This window comes from Helianthus annuus, chromosome 16 (genome assembly GCF_002127325.2).
Source record: "Helianthus annuus cultivar XRQ/B chromosome 16, HanXRQr2.0-SUNRISE, whole genome shotgun sequence".
Lineage (NCBI taxonomy): Eukaryota > Viridiplantae > Streptophyta > Magnoliopsida > Asterales > Asteraceae > Helianthus > Helianthus annuus.
In genome coordinates this window covers 200,975,284-200,996,533 of record NC_035448.2, presented here as the reverse complement: position 1 = coordinate 200,996,533, position 21,250 = coordinate 200,975,284, and the positions used below count along the sequence as shown (strand labels likewise).

Genomic DNA, 21,250 nt, shown 5'->3' with positions numbered 1-21,250 from the left:
CAGTTAGTTTTGTTTTTCTCCTTCCAGCCATATTACGATTTTCCCCTCAATTTAAATTTACATTTTTGCCATCGTTTTTCTTTACTTTGCTGTTTCTTCTCTTTTTTTGTCCTTTTCCGCTTTATGTATATATTATAGTTATTTTTGCGCGAAACTATTAAAAAAAACTTTCGCAATTTAGTTGGTTGTATGAACATTCAAATATAGTGAGTGTCTCAGGTTTGAAGCCCATGATGGGAAAGAAAAATTTTTATCCTGCTGATAAATAAAAGTTTGAGTATCTATTATTCTTAATAATATTTTCTGTGATTTATTCATTCTTCCCTTTTCACTTTTACGTTGTTTTCTCTGCTTCTAAATTTGTAATTTTTCTAACCAACCGGTATGACACTGGTATTTACGGGTAAAACACCGGTAAATAACAAACTGAATGGGTATTGTGCTTATCCCGTTACAAAACAAAACGAATCGATAACGTTTGAATTCTCCGCCGCAAGGAATTTCACTAGTTTGAATAACGAATAGGTCAAACGATAAAAGCTTATCCGACCATAAAGCGATGCAAGAGCCAATTGTATGGTGGCATGCCACTCCTCCATGATGTGAGGATGGAAACTTAAAGATTTTTTTTTTTAATTTTAATAAGGGCCATTAAAAAGAAAATACCAAAGATATTTAATGATTTAAAAGGTATAACTTTTATATACATAATATATAGCATTAAAGAAACTATATCAATTCTGTGGTATTGGGTGGATATAGGCAATGAAGGATCTGAACTAGGTTTTATATGAGGTTGTCAGTTCGATTTTCGAGCCCAATCAGGTTTTTGTCCCATCGTATGTTATGCAAGAGAGTTCTGCTATTGTGGTGGTACGACCGTCGAGTGGCAGCCCACGGTTTGGTTTTCCGGGGGAATGTCCAGTAAAGCCAAACTTTGAAGGCAGCGTGTGCCCGATTAAGACAACATAGTCTGGCCAAAGTGGGACAATACGAGACTCTTCGATTTGGATAGTGTAGTAACCTTATATATAAAATTCACCGTTAAAAAAATGTATCTGTTTTTATTTATTTATTTATTTTTAAAAAACAACATATCAATGTCACACATTTCCTTTTTATAATGAGTTATTTTTAAATGGATCAACTATTAATATTTTAATAGGTTAACCGTTCTAAACTTTTCATACATGCTCGAAAAGTCATTATCAGATGGGTGACATGTTAAAATAGTTTAACCACTACAAGATAACTACATTTTTTTATTTTGACATAATCAGGTTAACATTAGATAAAATCAATCATCAATCAAAATTTAGTTTTTAAATAAATGCTTACGTGCCTTATGATGTTTTTAGTTTTTTATATTTCAATAAAATTATCATCTTATGGTGTTTTTAGTTTTTTATATTTCAATAAAATTATCATGTTAGTATCTTTAAATAAACAAATGTTGTCGACTTGGGGAGTTTTAACCTTTCAGACTTGTGACATTTTACTTTAAGCTAATTGGTATTTTAAATCATCATGTCATTTATTATGTAGCAATAAACTTGGATTACGTAACCGGTTTACTACTTAGGCTATATGTTATTGGGTTACATATATTCTTGATATGAAAAAGACTAAGAAAGACACACTTTTTATAAGAAAGACTAGAAGATTTTTCATAAGAATCGCGTCTTGTTCTACAAGGAATTTGAAAGAAAGACTAGAAGATTTTTCATAAGAATCCCATTTTGTTCAATAAGGAATTTGAAAAGGTTGGTTTGCAATTCCAGCATGTTGTTCGGGTCAATGTAAAGAAAAAGGTTTGTGCAGGAAGTCATAACCAAGCTAACTAGTTTACAGTTTGAAGATCATCGAGCTATCGTCAAGGGAGAGTCGGTAGATACACGTTTTGTGACAATCGGTTAGATGATATTTGTATTTATATTGATCTATGTTATTAATAATTTAATTGTAATTAAGGTTGGGCTAAAACTTGTAAATGGGTCTAATGGGATTAGCAAAGTCCACTAGAACCATAATCTTGACCCATACCTATAAATAGTGTTTTCTTGTTTAGGGTTTCTATACACTCATCACCTACATTCTAGGGAGAGAAAAATAGAAATAGGAACCGTGTAAACCTTTGGTTTTGATTAAACGTCATGATCCAAAGAGTTGAAAGTGTTCGGTTGTTTGTTTATTGATTCGTTTCACATTCACACACGCAAACAAGAGGTTCATGTGTCATTTCCGCTCAATCGTTTACCTTAGATCCAAAATCGATTGATCCAAGCGTGATCACCCTACAACATATTTGGTTTTGCTTGTTGTTTTGTATTGTATTGTATTGTATTGTAAACGTTGTGAATTTTCCTGTCCACTTTTGCAAACCCATTTTGACACATTTTCTCTAGATTTTGAGTCTAAGAGAGATTACGTTTGGTTTGGAGACTTTGAAAATGATTAATTACAAAAATGGTAAGAGGCTAATGATATTTTTCTAAAGTGTTTGTCTTTTAACCCTTTTAAGAAGCTTTATGTGTTCAAGGATGATGCATTTTGAATCTTTATGAAGTTTCGCAAGCTCCATCCACCAATTTCCGAAAGGATTTTTAAGAATTAATCTGATGTTTTATAAAAATCCTTTCGGAAATTATCATTTTTTCTATCATTTTTTTCTAGAAATAATATTTTTAAATATTCATTTAGATTATATGAAAACCTTTTTAAAAGACATTTCTTAATTCCCAAATGATTCGGTTGACGATTTAACTTTGATCTTCACTTGACTTTGTCAGTTTTCATATGTTTTATCTTTGTAAGTTTCCGAATCATCTTTGATGTATATGAGGCCATACGGTATGGGGGACGACCTAGGGTCGGCGAGGACCGGCGCCGCCCCAGCACACCAACCCCTAGCCCCGTCCCCGTCGTCACCGTCCTATGGAAGACGTTCAAGCCGGGCCTCCGCCTTTGCAAATTCATGCCGTTTGACGGCTACTTTTAAAAAAAAATCGAAATTAATGCCTCAAACGACTAGATTTAAAAAATATAATTAATTATTTTATCTTTAAATACACATCTTTCACCCCATTTTTTTAACCATTTCAACCCAAACTCTTCTCAACATTATAAAATTCTTCACTTTTTTTTTTTATAAATTTTGCCATGGATCTATACAATCCAAACAACCCAAACCCGAACCCGAACCCGAACCCAAACGCGAACACAAACCCAAACCCAAACGTTTTCTCGGTATCCGGCTACTATCCTACGATGGATCCGAGTTGGTCGGCATCGCAATTTTCTTTCTCTGGTTTCCAACAAACCCTAACGCTTTCTCTCAAATGAGCCAAATGCAATCCATGCAATCCTTGCAACAATTCTAATGCGAAACCCGTTCAACTCACAATTTCAATCGCAACCACAACCTTCACCGCCACCGGTAGAACCTTCTCAACCCGTAGAAGATAAAGTTGAAGAATTCGTTCCGGAGACGCAACCCCAAACCTCAAAACGGAAAAAAGGGAAGTAAGTGGCACGTCTAGCCGGTGATCAACATTCGAGAGCCAAATCACAACCTTGGTCAAAGATCGAGGAGGAGGTGTTAGCTAAGGTGTGGATTAGCACGTCAAAATGCCCCATTGTTGATATGTACAAATATATAAATTTTATACTAAAAATATATAAACTTTACATTTTTTAATATATAGTTTTTGTTACATTCTAAAAATATAGGTAACCACCAAACCGGCGATAGTTTTTGGAAATAAATATTAGCAAAGTTCGTTGCAATTATGGAACAAGGTCCGTATTGCGATCTCGATTCCGTCGCTTCGAAGTGGCGAAAGATGCATCCGGTTGTGAACCGATTTTTCGGGACATATAATAATTTATATGTTAATCATCCTAGTGGGTGGAGTAACGAAGACATTTTTAAAGAGGCGATGCGTAGATACGAAGATGAGCATCGGGTCGTTTTCTCACACGTTCAGGCATGGGAGGTTATGCGAATCAATAAGAAGTGGGTGTCGGTTCCAAACGAGGTTGCAAGCGCTAAACAAACAAAAACCTCGGAGACCGGAAGTTATAGTGCAGGGGGCTCAGACGCACGATGCCAAATAAATATAAACGACGAGCCGGAATTTGATGAATAAGAGCACGTAGTTCGAGAGGAGGCACGTCCCCCGGGCAGGGACAAAGCCAAAAAGGAAGGGCTGCAAAAAACAAGCCGCAGCAGGGGCGGTTCAAAAATGGACGACTTTATGGCCCAGTTCAAAGTATACACCTAGGTCACAGCCCAAAAGGTACAAGCGAAGCAACGTGAAATGGATGAACGGGTTTGGTTGAAGCAAGAGGCGGTAGAACTAAAAGAATGGGAGATAATGACAGCCGGTATCAATTCGTATCTGGAAGAAGACCGTCCAATTTTGCGTACAATGAAAGAAAAGATCACTAAAAATGGAATTCTTAGTATTCTTAGTTTTTACCAATCTAGTATTTTTTAAGTTATGTAATGTTTGTTTTTTAATATTAATGATTTTATTTTATAACTTATTAAATGTTAAAAAAAAAGGCAAATTGGATTTAAATAATCCAACTCACTGTTATTGGCCAATAATAATCCCAACTCATTTAATCACCAATAATAATCCAAAGTATTCACTTTTGTTTGTAAAATATTCCCAGTTAAAAAAACACTAACTAGGTTAAAAATTTGTTGATGTGGCTTGCCACGTGGCATATTTTGATGACGTGGCAGCTGATGTGGCAGTCTACGTGGCATATTTTGATGACGTGACAGCTGATGTGGCAGTCTATGTGGCATATTTTGATGACATGGCAGCTGATGTGGCAGGTGACGTGGCAAGCCACATCAGCAAATTTTTAACCTAGTTAGTGTTTTTTCAACTGGGAGTATTTTACAAACAAAAGTGAATAGTTCGGATTATTATTGGTGATTAAATGAGTTGGTATTATTATTGGTCAATATCAGTGAGTTGGGATTATTTAAATCCAATTTGCCTAAAAAAACATGTTGAATTAAAAAAAATAAAGAGTAAATTACAAGTTTTGTCCTTTATGTTTACATCAAATTTCAGGCGCTGTCCTTTAGCGCAAAAATTGACAGGCGGTGTCCTTTATGTTGCCAAATCTTGCAAGTTTTGTCCTTTTAGACAAACCAGGTTAGATTTTTTGGTTAAATCTAGTCATGTGCAAGGCACATGAGGGTACTATTGTAATTTTACCATTCAAGGGGCTATTGTGTAAGTATTATATAGATTGGGACTATTTTGTAAAATTAGAAAAGATATTAACTTACTCTCTCTCTCTCTCTCTTAACTTCTGCACACTCACTCTCTCTCTTAACTTTTCTTCTCTCTCTCTCTAACACAAGCTCTCGCACTCACTCTCTCTCTCTAAAAAACTACTGCACTCACTCTCTCCCTCTCTAAAAATCTCTGTACGATGGTGGATTGTGGTGGGGTGCGACGGTGATGGTGGATTTAGCGGTGGTGGGTGCGATGGTGATGATGGGTGGCGGTGGTGGGAGGTGTACGGTGGCGGGTCGTGGTATGTGGATGCTGAAGTTGGGTTGTGGGTTGTGGTATGTGGATGCTGAAGTTGGGTTGTGGTGAAGGTGCGTTTGCGGTGGTGGAAGTGGTTTTAGGGGCGGTTGCAGGTGGTGGCGGCCGGAGTGCTGGTGGCTTGAGGATTGTGACAGATGATGGGGATTTCAATGTTCCGATCTGTGTCTTCTTGATATTTTTGGTTCGGATCTAGGGCCTTTTGAAGTTCAATTTGAAGTGTATTTGTGTTCAGATCTAATTTGGGGTGAATACGTACAGATCTAATCATTTATGGTTTGATCAAGATTGGATGTATTATGTCAAATTTGAAGGTGACTGGTGATTAACGGTTAAGAACCCTAACCTAGGGTCAAAGTTGCAAGTCAAGATCATTGTGTATCAGCTCGTAACCTAAGTGAGATCACAGACCTTGATTCTTGAAACCGAAACCCAAACTTTGCTCTTGTGAGTGAATGGTGCAAGAAAATGTAACCGTGATATGTTCTCAAAGTTTTCTGTGAACCCGTTGGCTACTGGAGTAATTTGTAAGTTTTTTTTTCCAAATCTTTATGTGGAGTAATGGTGCAAGAAAATGTAATCGTGATATGTGGAAAATGAGTTTTAATCAGGTGGTTAAGAGAAGGGTTTGTGGTGAATTGTTATGTCGAGTAATGGGTTTTACTTTAGTTTTCGATAAAGGGTCTGTGGTGAAGCGAATCAAGATAGTTTTTGCATTCATACACCGTTTGGGACGAATGGTGGTAGTGGTGGCGGTGAAGGGTGGTGGTGGTGGTAGAGGTGGAGGATGGTTGCTACTTTCAGAAATAAATATATATATATGGTTATATAAATAATATTTTAAATTATTTTGTTTTATTTTTACATAATAGCCCCTTGATATAATTTATCTTACACAATAGCCCCTTGAATGGTAAAATTACAATAGTACCCTCATGTGCCTTGCACATGACTAGATTTAACCAAAAAATCTAACCTGGTTTGGCTAAAAGGACAAAACTTGCAAGATTTGGCAACATAAAGGACACCGCCTGTCAATTTTTGCGCTAAAGGACAGCGCCTGAAATTTGATGTAAACATAAAGGACAAAACTTGTAATTTACTCAAAAATAAATGGGGGGAGGCACATCCTCTATTTCCCTTGTCCATCCTTGGAGAGGCAACCTCCTTGGATATTGACGTGACGATGACGTGAAAGGGCATCCTCCAAAGACTTGCCTCATCCACACCCCATAATGTGAGTATTGGTCTTCATTCAATTGATTGAGAAGGAATCTTGTTCTTCATTATTTTCAATCCATTGATGAGATGTAGTTCCCAATCTTCAATTCTCTAACTCATTTTTGTAGCTTCATCACCATTTATTTGTGCTAACATTAAATGTGTAGGGGCATGTAGGTGATATATACGCATTCTTAATTAACAACATACAAACACAAGACATTAATTTCAATCGTATCAAAACTAGGAATATTTGTCTCATAGTAAACCACACTTACTCGTATTTTTTTTTTGAAATGTGTGAATTATTTGCGAATGTCGGGAGGTCTTGTATACGTTGTTTTAGTTGGGTCCGCGCTAGAGAGCCCTCTCGCATAATAGATCTCTAATTTAAACCTCTCAAGGAGAAACCTCTATTACTGAGACTCGAACTTGAGACCTGAAGGGGAAAACTCACCCGAATCCACTATAGATGGAGCTTAAATACCTGTGGCCACCACTAGATCACTAGTGATGGTTCACACTTACTCATATAACTAACGCTAAACTCATTGTTATCTCAACACACTTTGGAAAGAAAGTTTTTCTTTTTTGAACGACAAACAATAACATTATTCATCACCCAAAATTCGCAATTACAAAACTGGTTAGTAAGCTACTAAGCCAACCACCTATTACAATATCACCCTATGGAATAAAAAATTTAGGATCTTAACATCATAAAAATATAAAAAGTAACAGACTCAACTTAAAAACTCAAAATTCACCCATTTCCTTCAATCCAAATTTGTTTGCTTTGCTCTATGTTTAATCTCGCCTGCATTATATCTAGAGTTTCAAATTAAACATCTTAAAATTGGAATTTTTGTTCACCAATAAACATATACAGAAGAATTTGATATCTCAATTTACTATGTACACGAGTCCACTAATATGGAATGGAAATAAATGAACGCCATGTTTGTATATGATATAGAAATTGATGTACTAAATGAGGAAACTAATGCACCATAACTCTCGATGAGTGAATAACCTTTTTTTGGAAAGGTGTGAATTATTCGCGAATGTCGAGAGGTCTAACATACGTTGTCTTAACCGGATCTGTGCTAGAGAGCCCCTCGCATAATAGATCCCCAATGAGAAACCCATATCACCTAGACTCGAACTTGAGACCTGGAGAGGAAAACTCACCCGGGCCCACCATAGGTGGAACTTAAGTACACGTGGCCACAACTAGAGCACCAGTGATGGTTTCGATGAGTGATAACTAATGTTATAAAACTAAATTATTTGCTACCCATGATACATAATATCGGTTTCTAAAGTTTATGTTGATAAGATATTGAGAGTGAAAGTGCTCATTGTCACTAAGGATGTGTTAAGACGAGCGAGTAATCCTGAGGAACATGTTGATGTTGATGGTTTGAATAATCATGGTATGTTATGCTTATACCGAATTCAAAGTATTTAGATGGTATTTGTTTTTCTAAAAAAGATCAGTGCAGACTCTTCTGTCTGCGCCGCATAGACCACGCGCATACATTACCATCAGCAGACTGTTTGTTTTTCCGAAAACGTTTCATTCAAAAAACGTCTGCACAAGCTCTTCTTGGTGCAAATTTGGCCCAACCACTTCTAAGATATGCTAAGATCTGAAAAGGGTTAAACACCACCACCACCGTCCATCACCACCACCGTCCATCACCCGCCACCACCGTCCATCGTCCACCTCCACCACTGTTCACCACCCACCACCACCGTCTACCACCCCCACCGTCCACCACCCCACCACCCACCATCACCGTTCGGACATCACCACCAGTTTATTTTAGAAGTCTGCATACGTTAAAGAACAAACAACCTTCTCTTTGCAGAATGTAGAGATTTGGTCCACCTCTTCTTCTGCATATGTCTGCAGATGTGATACGCAGACTGCAGACATTTTATCTCTTAGAAAACAAACTAACACCTAGTGTTGAAAAAGTAAATGCTTTTGAAGATGAGTTACCACCTTTGAAGAAGCTAATATTGAGTATGTTAAATCTCTATTGCTTGAAATTAGAAAAACTGATACATCGTTATGTTTACATTTATATCTTGAAACTTTGATACGTGTTTTATCTTTTCTTTTGATTTTAGGTTTCCTTAATCATACTATACATCGGGTGACTTTTACCGAATAATATAAACATTAGAGCATTCACATTCTATCCACCAAATCTTGAGAGATGAGTTTTTAAATTATAAAAAGTGGTTTAAGTGGTTGTGAGTGGAGGAGAGAGAAAATGTTACTGTTCATCTGTATATTTGGGGGGACACTGTTCACCCTGTATAATTTTTTAATATATTTTGAAAGTGGTTGTGAGTAGAGGAGAGAGAAAATGTAATATATATTGAAAAGGAGAGAGAAAAAGTATTTGTTTTTAGTGGAAATATATTGATATAGGAGTTGTTTTTTAGTGGAATGTATGTATATTTTTAGTGGATTGGATGTGAAAGATACCAACCATAGATAATCTTTATTTTCTTCTCAACTGCGCTTGTAATCACCGATGATGAATAAACCGACCTATTTAAGACACTTAAAGGAGTTTAGCGTCTTAAAATGAGGGTGAAGTAACCCTTATGTCCTTCTACTTAACTTATACTTAGAGTTTACTAGCATGAGACCGTAGTGAGGGTGGAAACTCGATTGGTTTTGGTTTATTCGCTATAGCAAACAAAAGAGAGAACCCAAAAACACAGTAGTAATATTCCTAAAACATATTCAGTTCAATGTTTTTATGTTATTTTAGTTAACTTTATCACAATATTAAAAAATTGTATTTAGTAATAAAAATTTCTAATAAATACATTGTAGTTTGTATTTTTGTATAACACACAATTGTACTGAAACAGATGGTCAAAGTAGCATTGTCTTATGAATAATCTCAAAATATTATAATGGGGTATAAAAAAAAATATAACATTGTGAACCTGACAATCAAAATAACATAAATGAAACGAATTCTTAAAAATCAGGATACATATTATAAAAATATACCATAATTTTATACAAACTTTTTTTCAATAATAAAAGAATTAATAAACCCTTTTTTATTAAATACAACATTTATTAATATGAAAAGTTGAAAATTAGGTTTAAAGATTTGTGTGAGGGTTTGAAATTAAGAATACAGTTTAATAATTAGTAATAAACTAGAATTACGACCCGCCGCATTGCGGCGGGAATTCTTTAGTTATAACTAAGTCGATTTAGGACGCGCACGTTATGTTGAACCTGTCAAACAGTAAAAAAAATAGACGATGTAAAAACGTTCACCTACACACGCACGTTGCATCATATTAACTCGCAAAATTTAGAACGAAGCGTAAAAACGTTAAACCAAAGACGCATGTTGCGATGTGTTAAGTCACAAAATTTAGAACGAAGCATAAAGCGAAAAATTTGCGGAAAATGAAAACTATAAAGAACCAAAGTTGAAAGTAAAAAAAAGTTGTGAGGACAGATTAAAAAGTTTTGTGTTTAAAGTAAAAAAAAAAAACAAATAGTTTTATATTAAAAGTAATTTATGAAATACTTTTGGGTGAAAAGTAAAAAAAAAATCATTTTTTTTTGAAAAACCCCCAAAGCCAAGGTTACAACAACCATATGTATAACCATTTTTTCTTTGAAAAACCCCCAAAACCAAGATTACAACACATAAATAAAAAAATCAAAGTGTTTAAATCGCAAAAGATGAAAACTTTTGAATTAGAAATGAAAAATCAAATTAATCAAAGGGGTTAAATTGTATAAGATGGAAAATTTTGAATTAGAAATGAAAAATCAAATTAATCAAAGGGGTTAAATTATCAAAGATTAAAACTTTAAACTTAAATTATCAAAGATTAAAACTTTAGGGTTAAAAAGGAAACAAAGATTAAAACTTTAAACTTAAATTGTCAAAGAATAAAATTTTAGGGTTAAAAAAGGAAAATTCCTTTTTTTTTTGAAAACTACCCTAAACCAAAGTTACAACTCATATATGCATAAAGATGTTGCTTCTTTATAATGTTTAACTAGAATTACGACCCGCCGCATTTGCGGCGGGGATTCTTTAGTTATAACTAAGTCGATTTAGGACGTGCACGTTATGTTGAACCTGTCAAACGGGAAAAAAATAGACGATGTAAAAACGTTCACCCACACACGGACGTTGCGTCGTGTTAACTCGCAAAATTTAGAACGAAACGCAAAAACGTTAAACCAAAGACGCACGTTGCGATTTGTTAAGTCACAAAATTTAGAACGAAACATAAAGCGAAAAATTTGCCGAAAATGAAAACTATAAAGGATCAAAGTTGAAAGTAAAAAAAGTTGTGAGGATAGATTGCAAAACATAAAAAGTTTTGTGTTAAAAGTAAAAAAACAAATAGTTTTGGGTTAAAAGTAATTTATGAAATACTTTTGGGTGAAAAGTAAAAAATCAATTTTTTTTTTGTGAAAAACCCCCAAAGCCAAGGTTACAACAACCATATGCATAACCATTTTTTCTTTGAAATACCCCCAAAGCCAAGATTACAACACATAAGTAAAAAAAAATCAAAGTGGTTAAATCGCAAAAGATGGAAACTTTTGAATTAGAATTGAAAAATCAAATTAATCAAATGGGTTAAATTACCAAAGATTAAAACTTTAAACTTAAATTGTCAAAGATTAAAACTTTAGGGTTAAAAAGGAAAATTCCATTTTTTTTTGAAAAACACCCTAAGCCAAAGTTACAACACATGTATGCATAAGTGAAAAATCAAATTAATCAAAGGGGTTAAATTGTATAAGATGAAAACTTTTGAATTAAAAGTGAAAAATCAAATTAATCAAATGGGTTAAATTAACAAAGATTAAAACTTTTAACTTAAATTGTCAAAGATTAAAACTTTAGGGTTAAAAAGGAAATAAAGATTAAAACTTTAAATTAAATTGTCAAAGATTAAAACTTTAGGGTTAAAAAGAAAAATTCCATTTTTATTTTGAAAAACACCCTAAGCCAAAGTTACAACACATGTATGCATAAAGATGTTGCTTCTTTATAATGTTTAACTAGATGGAAGACCGCCCGCGTTGCGGCGGAGGGCATGAAACTGTGTCTCGTTTATTAAAAAAGCAATGCAAAGGGCATGAAACCGAGGGCATAAAAACATGTCTCATTTATTACGAAAGCGATGCAAGGGACATGAAATAGTGTCTCGCTTATTACGAAGTCTTTACAAACAAATTTTAGATAACTTTTATAGCTAGCAATTTCAAACTTGTAAACTAAATAAATAAAAGTAAAAAGAAAAATCTTACATAACTAATAATTAAAGCTGGGTGTTACACATATTTGTAACATATTTAATAAATTAGCAACACTTTTATGCATATAGGTGTTGTACTTGATCCTTAAGGGGGTTTCAAAAAAAGAATAAATAAGTCGATCTACGACCCGCGCGTTGCAACGAATCTGTCAAACGGGGAAAGATAAGCGTTTTGCGACAGGCCTGTCGAAAGGGAAAAAAGAGACGAAAAAACGTTGAACCCCAAACACACGTTGTTGTGTGTTAACTCACAAAATTTAGAACGGAAAAACTTACGAAAAATGAAAAGTATGAGGGACCAAAGTTGAAAATAAAATGGAAATTGGCCTGTAATAATCTCACCTAGACCTTATTGGCTGTTAGTAATCCCACCTCAGAATATTCCCCCCACTAGTCCCACCTTTCACCTATTTTTCCTACAATGGTCTCCCGTTAAAAAAACTTAACGGAGTTAAGCTTTTTTCCAAATTACAAACAGATTTTTTAGGGCTTTTGATTAGAACGACAATACGAGTCTATTGATGTAAAACTTGCCTCGAAATGGTGCTCCAAACGATGAAAAAGGCGCTTCAATTTGGGTGTTTAAATTTACAATTAACCAAAATCAAGTCACTTAGAGCACCATTTCGAAGTAAGTTTTACATCAATGGACTCGTATCATCGTTCTGATCAAAAGCCCTAAAAAATCTGTTTGTAATTTGGAGAAAAAAAAAAACTTAACTCCGTTAAGTTTTTTTTTAACGGGGGACCATTGTAGGAAAAATAGGTGAAAGGTGGGACTGGTGGGGGGAATATTCTGAGGTTGGATTATTATTGGCCAATAAGGTTCAAGTGGGATTATTACAGGTCAATTCCCCAAAATAAAAAGGTATTGGGGTTAAATTGCAAAAGATAAAAAACTTTGTGTTAAAATATCAAAGGAGTTAAAATGTAAAAAGTGAAATTATTTAGGTTAGAAGTGAAAAATTAACTTTTTTTTTTTTTAAACACTCCCAATACAACATCATTAAGCAACAAGTTGTTGCAAATTTATAACAGGCGAATGTGCTCATGAAAAACCACACATAGAAACAGAAATTTAAATTTAGTATATACGCATGTATAGTAATTCATTTCACATGCTTGAACAAAATTATTACTTCTTTTTTTTAAATGAAATATTTATTTGAGAGAGTAAAATAAGGCAAAATGAGTATTATATAGTAGTTAGTATAGATAAAGCAGCTCTAAAACACATTAGTCCCCTACGGCTCGCCTAAAGAAACATTGCCAAAAATGCCCCCTTATAAATAGAGAAGAGTAATTTAGCAAATTTCTTAAGCAGCTTTGTTTAGTCGCAGCGATAGGCCCTTTAGCATGTTCAATTTTGATTTTTTCTTAAATCTGAACCGAACCAAAACTTTTAGTTTTGATTATGGTCATGGCTCAAAACCGAATGAGTTAACTCAAGCCGAGATGAGTTGACTCGAAACTAATTCGAGTTGAGCTCAAACCTCAAAATAACTCGATTTTGAGCTCAAGCTAAGCTAAATCAGTTTAAATTTGAACTAAGGGGTCTATGAGGGTCAAGCACAAACCCCAAACAACTAAAATCCAAGTTCAACTGGATCAACTAAAGTTAATAAAATCACCTATTTAATTGTTGTTTTCTCTGCGACTCTGCCGCATCACACATGTTCTCTCTATAGTAAGTTATACTTACCCCTTATTTATATTGGTTTTAAACTTTAATTTTCTAGACAAGAGGATAAATTAAAACATTTTTAAGATTTAAGGTTTAATATTTCGTCAACAGTTTATATCATTTCCAATGGTAGAGTAAGATTGTAATTAAAAAGATAAAGTAGTATTAATAATATATGTGTTGGAAATATTAAAGAGGAACATACAAGTTGGTATGTTTCCTCCATCCTACATTGGTGGAGTGAATGAAGTTAGAGTGGTTTATAAGGGATTTCCCCTTATGGGCCTTCATAGTGTTAAATGGGTTGAGAAGTGGGTGAAGCCCACACGCGCGCCGAGCCGAGCCGCGAGCTCGCGAATGGTCGCGTTTGAGGCGCGAATGGGCGCGTTTGAGGCGCACTTTGCACTTCTGAGGAGCTTTTATTTTTAGCTAAGGTTCGGTTTCAGGTGGGTCAGATCTGTAAACCGAATGAGATGAGATAAGAAGGAGATAGGGATGGATTCGAAAACAGTGGGGGTTATCCCATAGTAAATCGAATTTGTATAAGGATAATTATCTAGTAACCGAATTCGTATGAGATAGGTAATTCGAATTGGTTATGGATTGTTATCTCACTCCCTAATTTTCTCATTCTCTGGTATAACTAAAACTATAAATAAAAGCTTCCTGAAACCCATTCTACACACATCAAATTCGCAGCTCTCTCTCTCTCTATTGTGTGATTCTGTTTTCGTTCCAGCTTCTGCGTTTTCTGGTTTCCATTGCTGTTGGAATACCAGATCAGTTCTGCATTAAATCCTGGGAGTTTACGCTGCAGCTCACAGCAATACGAGCGCGTAAAATCCTTTAAGGACAGGAGTTTTTTCCGTGCAGTTCAAGGCTTCCGTTCAAGGATCTTCGTTCTCACTCGCCAGGTTGGTTTTAATTTACGTGTTCTTTAAATTCGTCCGACAACGGGACAGTCTCCTTCTACCTTTCTTTAATCAGTTTGCTCAAGTTGGAACAAACTGGTTGGCTGATAACTCGGTAATTAATAAATTAATTGTTTGATTGAATTATTTTTCAACAATCTTAAAGGATTTTATTTTGTGTTTTAATCAACAGAATCAATGGACTCTGAACTACCAACAGCCAATCTGAGATTCATGAATCAAGAGTTTGTCAAGTTGGACAGATTCGATGGTCAGAACTATACCCGCTCGGCGGACAAGGTTAAGTTCATGCTAGTTGTGCTGAAACTTTACTATATCCTTGATCCTGACTTGCCTGCAATCCCTGATGACCCTCCTGGTGAAGCAGAAGAGCTCCCAAATGAAGATTTGGCAAGGCAAAGACTTATCCGTAAGGAAGCTGAAGATCTTTGTCTGGGCCACATCAAAAATTCCCTTTCGGATCGCCTCTATGACTTGTACGCGCCGATAAAAAGTGCTAGAGAATTGTGGAAAGCTTTGGAAGATAAGTACAAGGCTCATGAAGAAGGTACTAACAAATACCTTATTGCCAAGTACCTAGACTTCCAAATGGTCGATGACAAGTCAATCTTGGAGCAGGTGCATGAACTCCAAGTTCTTGTTAACAAATTGACTGCACTTTCTATTCCGCTGCCAGAAATATTTCAAGTAGGGGTCATTATTGCAAAATTGCCTCCTGGTTGGAAAGATTTCTCAAAGAGAATGATGCACAAGTCTGAGGACTACTCATTGGATGAACTGTTGAAGCACCTTCGAATTGAGGAGGAAACGCGCAACATGGACAAAAGAGGTAAAGTCGGATCGAGTGTGAATCATCTTGCTGGAGGATCTGGTCATAAGGGAAAAAGGGCATCATCAAAGAATAAGAAGTTTACAGCACCAAAGAAAAAAGAGTTCAAGAAGTCATAAAACACTAACAACCATCAACCAAAGAGGTCTGGTAAATGTCATGTTTGTGGAGAAATAGGGCATTATGCACGAGAGTGCTCTCAAAGGAAATCTGGATCTACGATTGGTTCTATAAGTGCTATTGATGTTGAGAAAGTTACCAATCTAGTGGCCAACGTGGGTCTTGGTGAAGTCAACATGCTTTCTCAATATACACGCATTGTGGCATGTAGAGGATGGTTTTTGGATTCTGGAGCCACTGTTCATGTTTGTGGGAATCGTGGGTCGTTTCTTACTTATGCTCCTGTTCCCCAAGAACAGTGGTGGTATGTGCTGATGGACATCGTGTAGAGGTTCGTGGTAAAGGCACGGTGCGGCTAAACTTTAGAGATGGTCAAGTGGTTACTCTTCAGGACGTTTTGCATGTTCCTGGTATCACCAAGGGTCTTGTTTCTGCTGATAAGTTTGATCGGAATGGTTACAAGCTGGTTATCAAGAATCTCCGTGTGAAGTTTTCTCTAAATGACATCTATGTGGGTCAAGCAAAGAACACGGGTGGAATGTATCGTCTTGACTTAGCTGAAGATGGGATTGGTGAAGAAGAAGATTCGGATGAAGGGGGCGTTTCAGTGATTGATGGGTTTGGGAATGAAAGTGATAGTGATAGTGATAGTGGTGGTAGTGTTAGTTCTAGTATTGGTGAATGTAATGCAATTGGTTTTGATTTGAATGAAATTATGTCTTCTGATTATATCGCTTGTTCAATTTCTTTATGGCATAAACGTTTAGCTCATACAAATATTAAAAATATTGAAAAAATGCAAACTAAAGGTTTATTAAAATTAAAAGATAAAGACTTTGAAAAATGCGAAACTTGTGTTAAATCAAAATTCACAAAGAAACCTTTTCCAAGTGTTCATAAACGCAATACATCACTACTAGAACTAATTCATTCTGTAACAACTGTCACCAAAATCCATAATTAGGAAGGTAATTAGCTATTAAGAAAACCCTAATTGAGACACCCAAGTGATTTGGCATAAACCCTAAAATTTTCAGAACAATCGGAATCAGGATCAGGGCCCCTAAAACTCAGGGGGGGTATTTCCTAGTTAGTATTTCTCAAACTGTTTTCGATAGAAATTGAATTTTAACAAACCGTCGACTCACCCAAGCTACTGAGACGCGTGGCTACCGCATATTAAAAGTGACCCGTCGCGCCACGCGCCAGGACCATGTTTCCCTGTCGTGACACGCGAGGGAGACCAAATTTCAGGTATAAATAGAGGAGTTTGGCACTTGATTTCCTGCGTTAGTTCGACGAGAGAATTCGTTCTGTACGTCGAGATATCACCAAATTACTTCAATTAACACACACACGTCACGAAACGCTGCCGCAATCAGGGTAATTACTCGATCGCTATTACGATTCAGTTTCCGGGATCAATATATCCAAAGAATACCTAAGTGCCGCCCACATTGGGCTATGCTTTATCGTTGTCGATAATTCAATAATGAGCCGAAGCATTGTACTTTGTCGTTGTCGATAATTCGATATACGAGTTGAAGTACTATACTTTATCGTTTGTCATTTTGATAAATGAGCCGAAGTATTGCACTTGGACATTCATTGTCAAAATTGATCTCGGGGAAGTTATCGTAACTGCTGTATTGATCACTAATCCTGTTTTGTGTGCATTATTGTTAATTTAGAAATAAACAAGGCTAATCAGTAGGCTTATACACTGCTCGTTAATTCTGCAATGTGAGTCATTCTTCTTTTTATCAAACTGTTTTACAATACTCCAAATTATTTTCAAAGTATTATAATTACAGGGATTAAGTCGTGGTTATCTTGATCGCTGGTTAGTGGGGTATTGTGCACATTACTAATTTCTCACAGGGTTAGGCAGTAAGCCCTAACAGTGGTTAGGCTACAAGCCCTAACAGTGATAAAACGTCACTAATTGGGTGACTGGACCCAATAGTGATATGACCATCGTCACACGGGTGGCAATACCAGATATAAAATAAGATAATGCCATTGTAATCGCTCTTATGCTGTAATTTATAACTATGTGTCGTCTTAAACAAAACTGAATGATTCACTCAGTATTTCCCCGCTGACAAAACCTTTTTACAACATGTTTCAGGTGACATACTGTGAAATCAGTACACGTGCTACGGAGCACTATCAAGCTTGAAGTAGTGGCTCATATAAATAAATAAACATGTTTGTAAAATAATGAAATGATGAAAATTACGGGGTTATCCCGAAATGTAAATAAATAATACTCGGGCATTTTCAATAATTAAAACGATCCTGCTAAAGACTTCCGCTGTAAACTTGACTACCGCGTGTTTCCTGTCCCGCGGCTCCTGATCCGGGTTAAACCGGGGGCGGGGGCCGTGACAGGAAAGAGGTGGTATCAGAGCCACTAATCAAGCCACTGATTTAAGCCTATTAATTATTTAGAAAATACTTAATCTTTATTAAATTGCTATTCTGTGATTATGTGTTTTATTATCTGATTAATTGCATATAACATGAAACAAATTTTATATGTGTAGCAAATAAAATAAAATTTTAGTGTCTTTACAAAATCTAAAAGCCTTATTCAGTAAATAAATAAATTTATAAATAAAATCTAGGGTGCTCTAAATTCTAGTTGTTCGGATAAATAAACGAGTATTTCTACCAAATTTGTTATAAATTCTGACATAATAATTGTGTGTAAACAGAATGAGTGATTTGTCTAATGCCCTCCAGAACTTAAATCTCTATCCAGTAAGAATAGAGGTTTCCAGAGATTTCAATAGGTATATACCAGCCAGGGAGGAACCTATAGAATTTAATGCTTTACCTCTCGAGCCTAAGAAAACAGAAATTGAAGAAAGTTCTAGGCAAATTGAGGGATTACCATCTCAAGAAGAGTTAGATTTCGTATTAGAAAATTTCAATACTATTAAGCCCTGTGATGAAACACAACTACCAACGAACTTAGACCCAGCTATTTCAAATCCTTTGATCCGCTCACGACCTTCCGATATAGACAAATGGTTGACTCATGAAATACAATTACAGAATAATCCCTATAAGCTTTTTCCTCAGTTCCAACTGAACCCTTTACCAAATCCACCAAAAGAGTAACGAGAATACAGCTAGACTTCACCACTTGGATCAGGAACTAATAAATATTGGGAATAGGATTCAAGAGATTGGAAAACAAATCTCCTGGAAATACGATCCAAGGAAATACCGTTACTAGACTATTATTTAGCAAAAGGATCGGGAATTTATGAAATTACGATTATGTAATAGTAATAAATAAAACTAGTATGTGTAAAATAAATAATAAAACGATTGTATATAGAAGCATGATATAATAAATATCATAGAAAATTTACAGAATTGGGTACACGTGGTTATGTGCAATTAAGTGTAACATTAGATTATTTCTTGTATACTAATTATTTATCTATAAATCAGTTATCCAATGGAACACGCTAATAATGAACCAGTTAACGAAGGTAATCAATCTGAGCAACAGTCAGGGGGTCAATATATGACTAGGCAGGATATAGAAAATATTGTTGCTCAAGGGATAGCCAACGCTATTCCAGCAATTGTCAATGCTGTTAAAAATCCCATAGAACCACAGCAAATCATTCCTAGTAAACGTATTTCTGAAGATAATTTCAGTAATAGCGTAAACGGAGGTAATGATCATGCTAATCATGATAATGAACCGCGACGAGCTCCGCTCCCTAAGAAAAAGAAAGTTGCAACACCTGGTTGCACTTATAAGGAGTTTCTTGCCTGTAAACCTGTAGAATTCGCAGGCAATGAAGGGGCAACTGCGGCACTACGTTGGTTAGAGAAAACTGAGGCAGTGATTAGAATAAGTAAATGTGTTGAGGAAGATAAGGTTATGTATACGTCACACCTTTTCAAAGAAGAAGCATTAGAATGGTGGAATACCGTGTTACAAGCCAAAGGAAGTGACATAGCCTATGCCATAGGTTGGGAAGAATTTAAGCGATTAATAGAAAGAAAATTTTGTCCCGAATATGAGAAAGAGCAAATGGCAAATAAGTTTTTAAGTCACCGAATGGTGGACGTAGATTGTCGAGGGTATACTTCAAAATTCTTTGAGTATGCCAGAATTGTACCTACACTGGCTTCGCCAGAATCGGTACTTATATCTCGCTATATCTGGGGTTTAATTAGCGAAATTCGTGACATTGTCAAAGCTGCGAGACCTCGTACAATTGACGATGCGGTAGAATTAGCCAACACCCTAACTGACGGACTGGTACGCACTCGGGAAGAAAATAGGAGGAAGGATTTAGCCCAGAAAATTTCCCAAGAATTCCATGTAGGTAATAATAACCATCTCAGGAAACGAGGAAATGAGCGATTTCCTACCATCCCATTTTGTGATACTTGCAACAGCAGGCATTTTGGAAAATGCAAAGGATGTTGCAATTTCTGCAAAATTCCAGGACATCGGGAAGAGGATTGCAGGAAAAAGAAGGCAATAACCTGCTACAATTGCGGAGAAGCTGGACATTACAAAACTAACTGCCCGAAATTAGGCAACCCAGCAAACGAAAAGACAAAACCTACAGAAGGGACTACCAAGAGAAATGCAAGAGCTTTCCAATTAACTACTCAGGAAGCTGAACTAATTCCTGACATCATAGTTGGTACGTTTTAAAATTTCCGACGATTAGGCAAAAGAATTATTTGACTCTAGAGCAAACCAAAGTTTTATAAATACTTCATTTTGCCAAATCTTTAATTTACCTTTAACCAAACCTTAGGCCGACTTTTACAATTGACACAGATTTCGTTAGAATAAATAATATTTTGCAAGAAGCAAAGATAGAATTAATAGGACGTAAACTTTGCTGTAAAATTTGTTATTAATAAATTAGCCGGATTCAATGTTATAGGAATAATAACCAACTTTGCTCAACTTCTTTATAAAAGCTTCCGTGTTAATAGAAAGGAAGGATTAAGGAAAAGATATATCGATTATAGAAAAATAAATTAGAAATCAATACCTATTCTCTAGGAATAAAAATCTATTTGCTTAATTTTCAAATACTAGGCATTTGTCCACAATAGATTTGTGTTTCGAACAATATTAAATGACAAATTCCGCAATCCCTAAAAGAAAATTTGGAATTCTGTAAACTCAAATAGATACTATAGATGGTATATTTGATAAAATATATATCCCTAAAATAAGCTAAAACAATTAAGGTTAAATAAAAATCTAAATCAAAAGAAGCTTTAAAATCTTATAGCATAAATTTAACCTTCAGATTAGAAACCACTATCTGTAAGAAGATAAAGTTATTACCCATACAGGTCATAAGAATTTAAGATACATATTGGAGTGAATACAACTGTAATATTTAGTATCCCAAGGGAAAGACTGAAGACGACTATAAACTAAATCCATTAAAGTTCGAGTTGGAAACAAAATATTATTAAAAATATCTCCTTGAAAGAAATTATTAGATTCGGTAAGAAAAGAAAACTAAGTCTAAAGATA

General features: G+C 35.4%; 1 protein-coding gene across 1 annotated transcript; it reads left to right on the top strand.

Moving 5' to 3' along the window:
- The first annotated feature begins 14,933 nt into the window (after positions 1 to 14,933).
- Positions 14,934 to 15,704, top strand: LOC110920391. Its single transcript, XM_022164604.1, has one exon. The coding sequence runs from the start codon at positions 14,934 to 14,936 to the stop codon at positions 15,702 to 15,704; it is 771 nt and encodes a 256-aa protein (XP_022020296.1).
- The last annotated feature ends 5,546 nt before the right edge of the window (positions 15,705 to 21,250 follow it).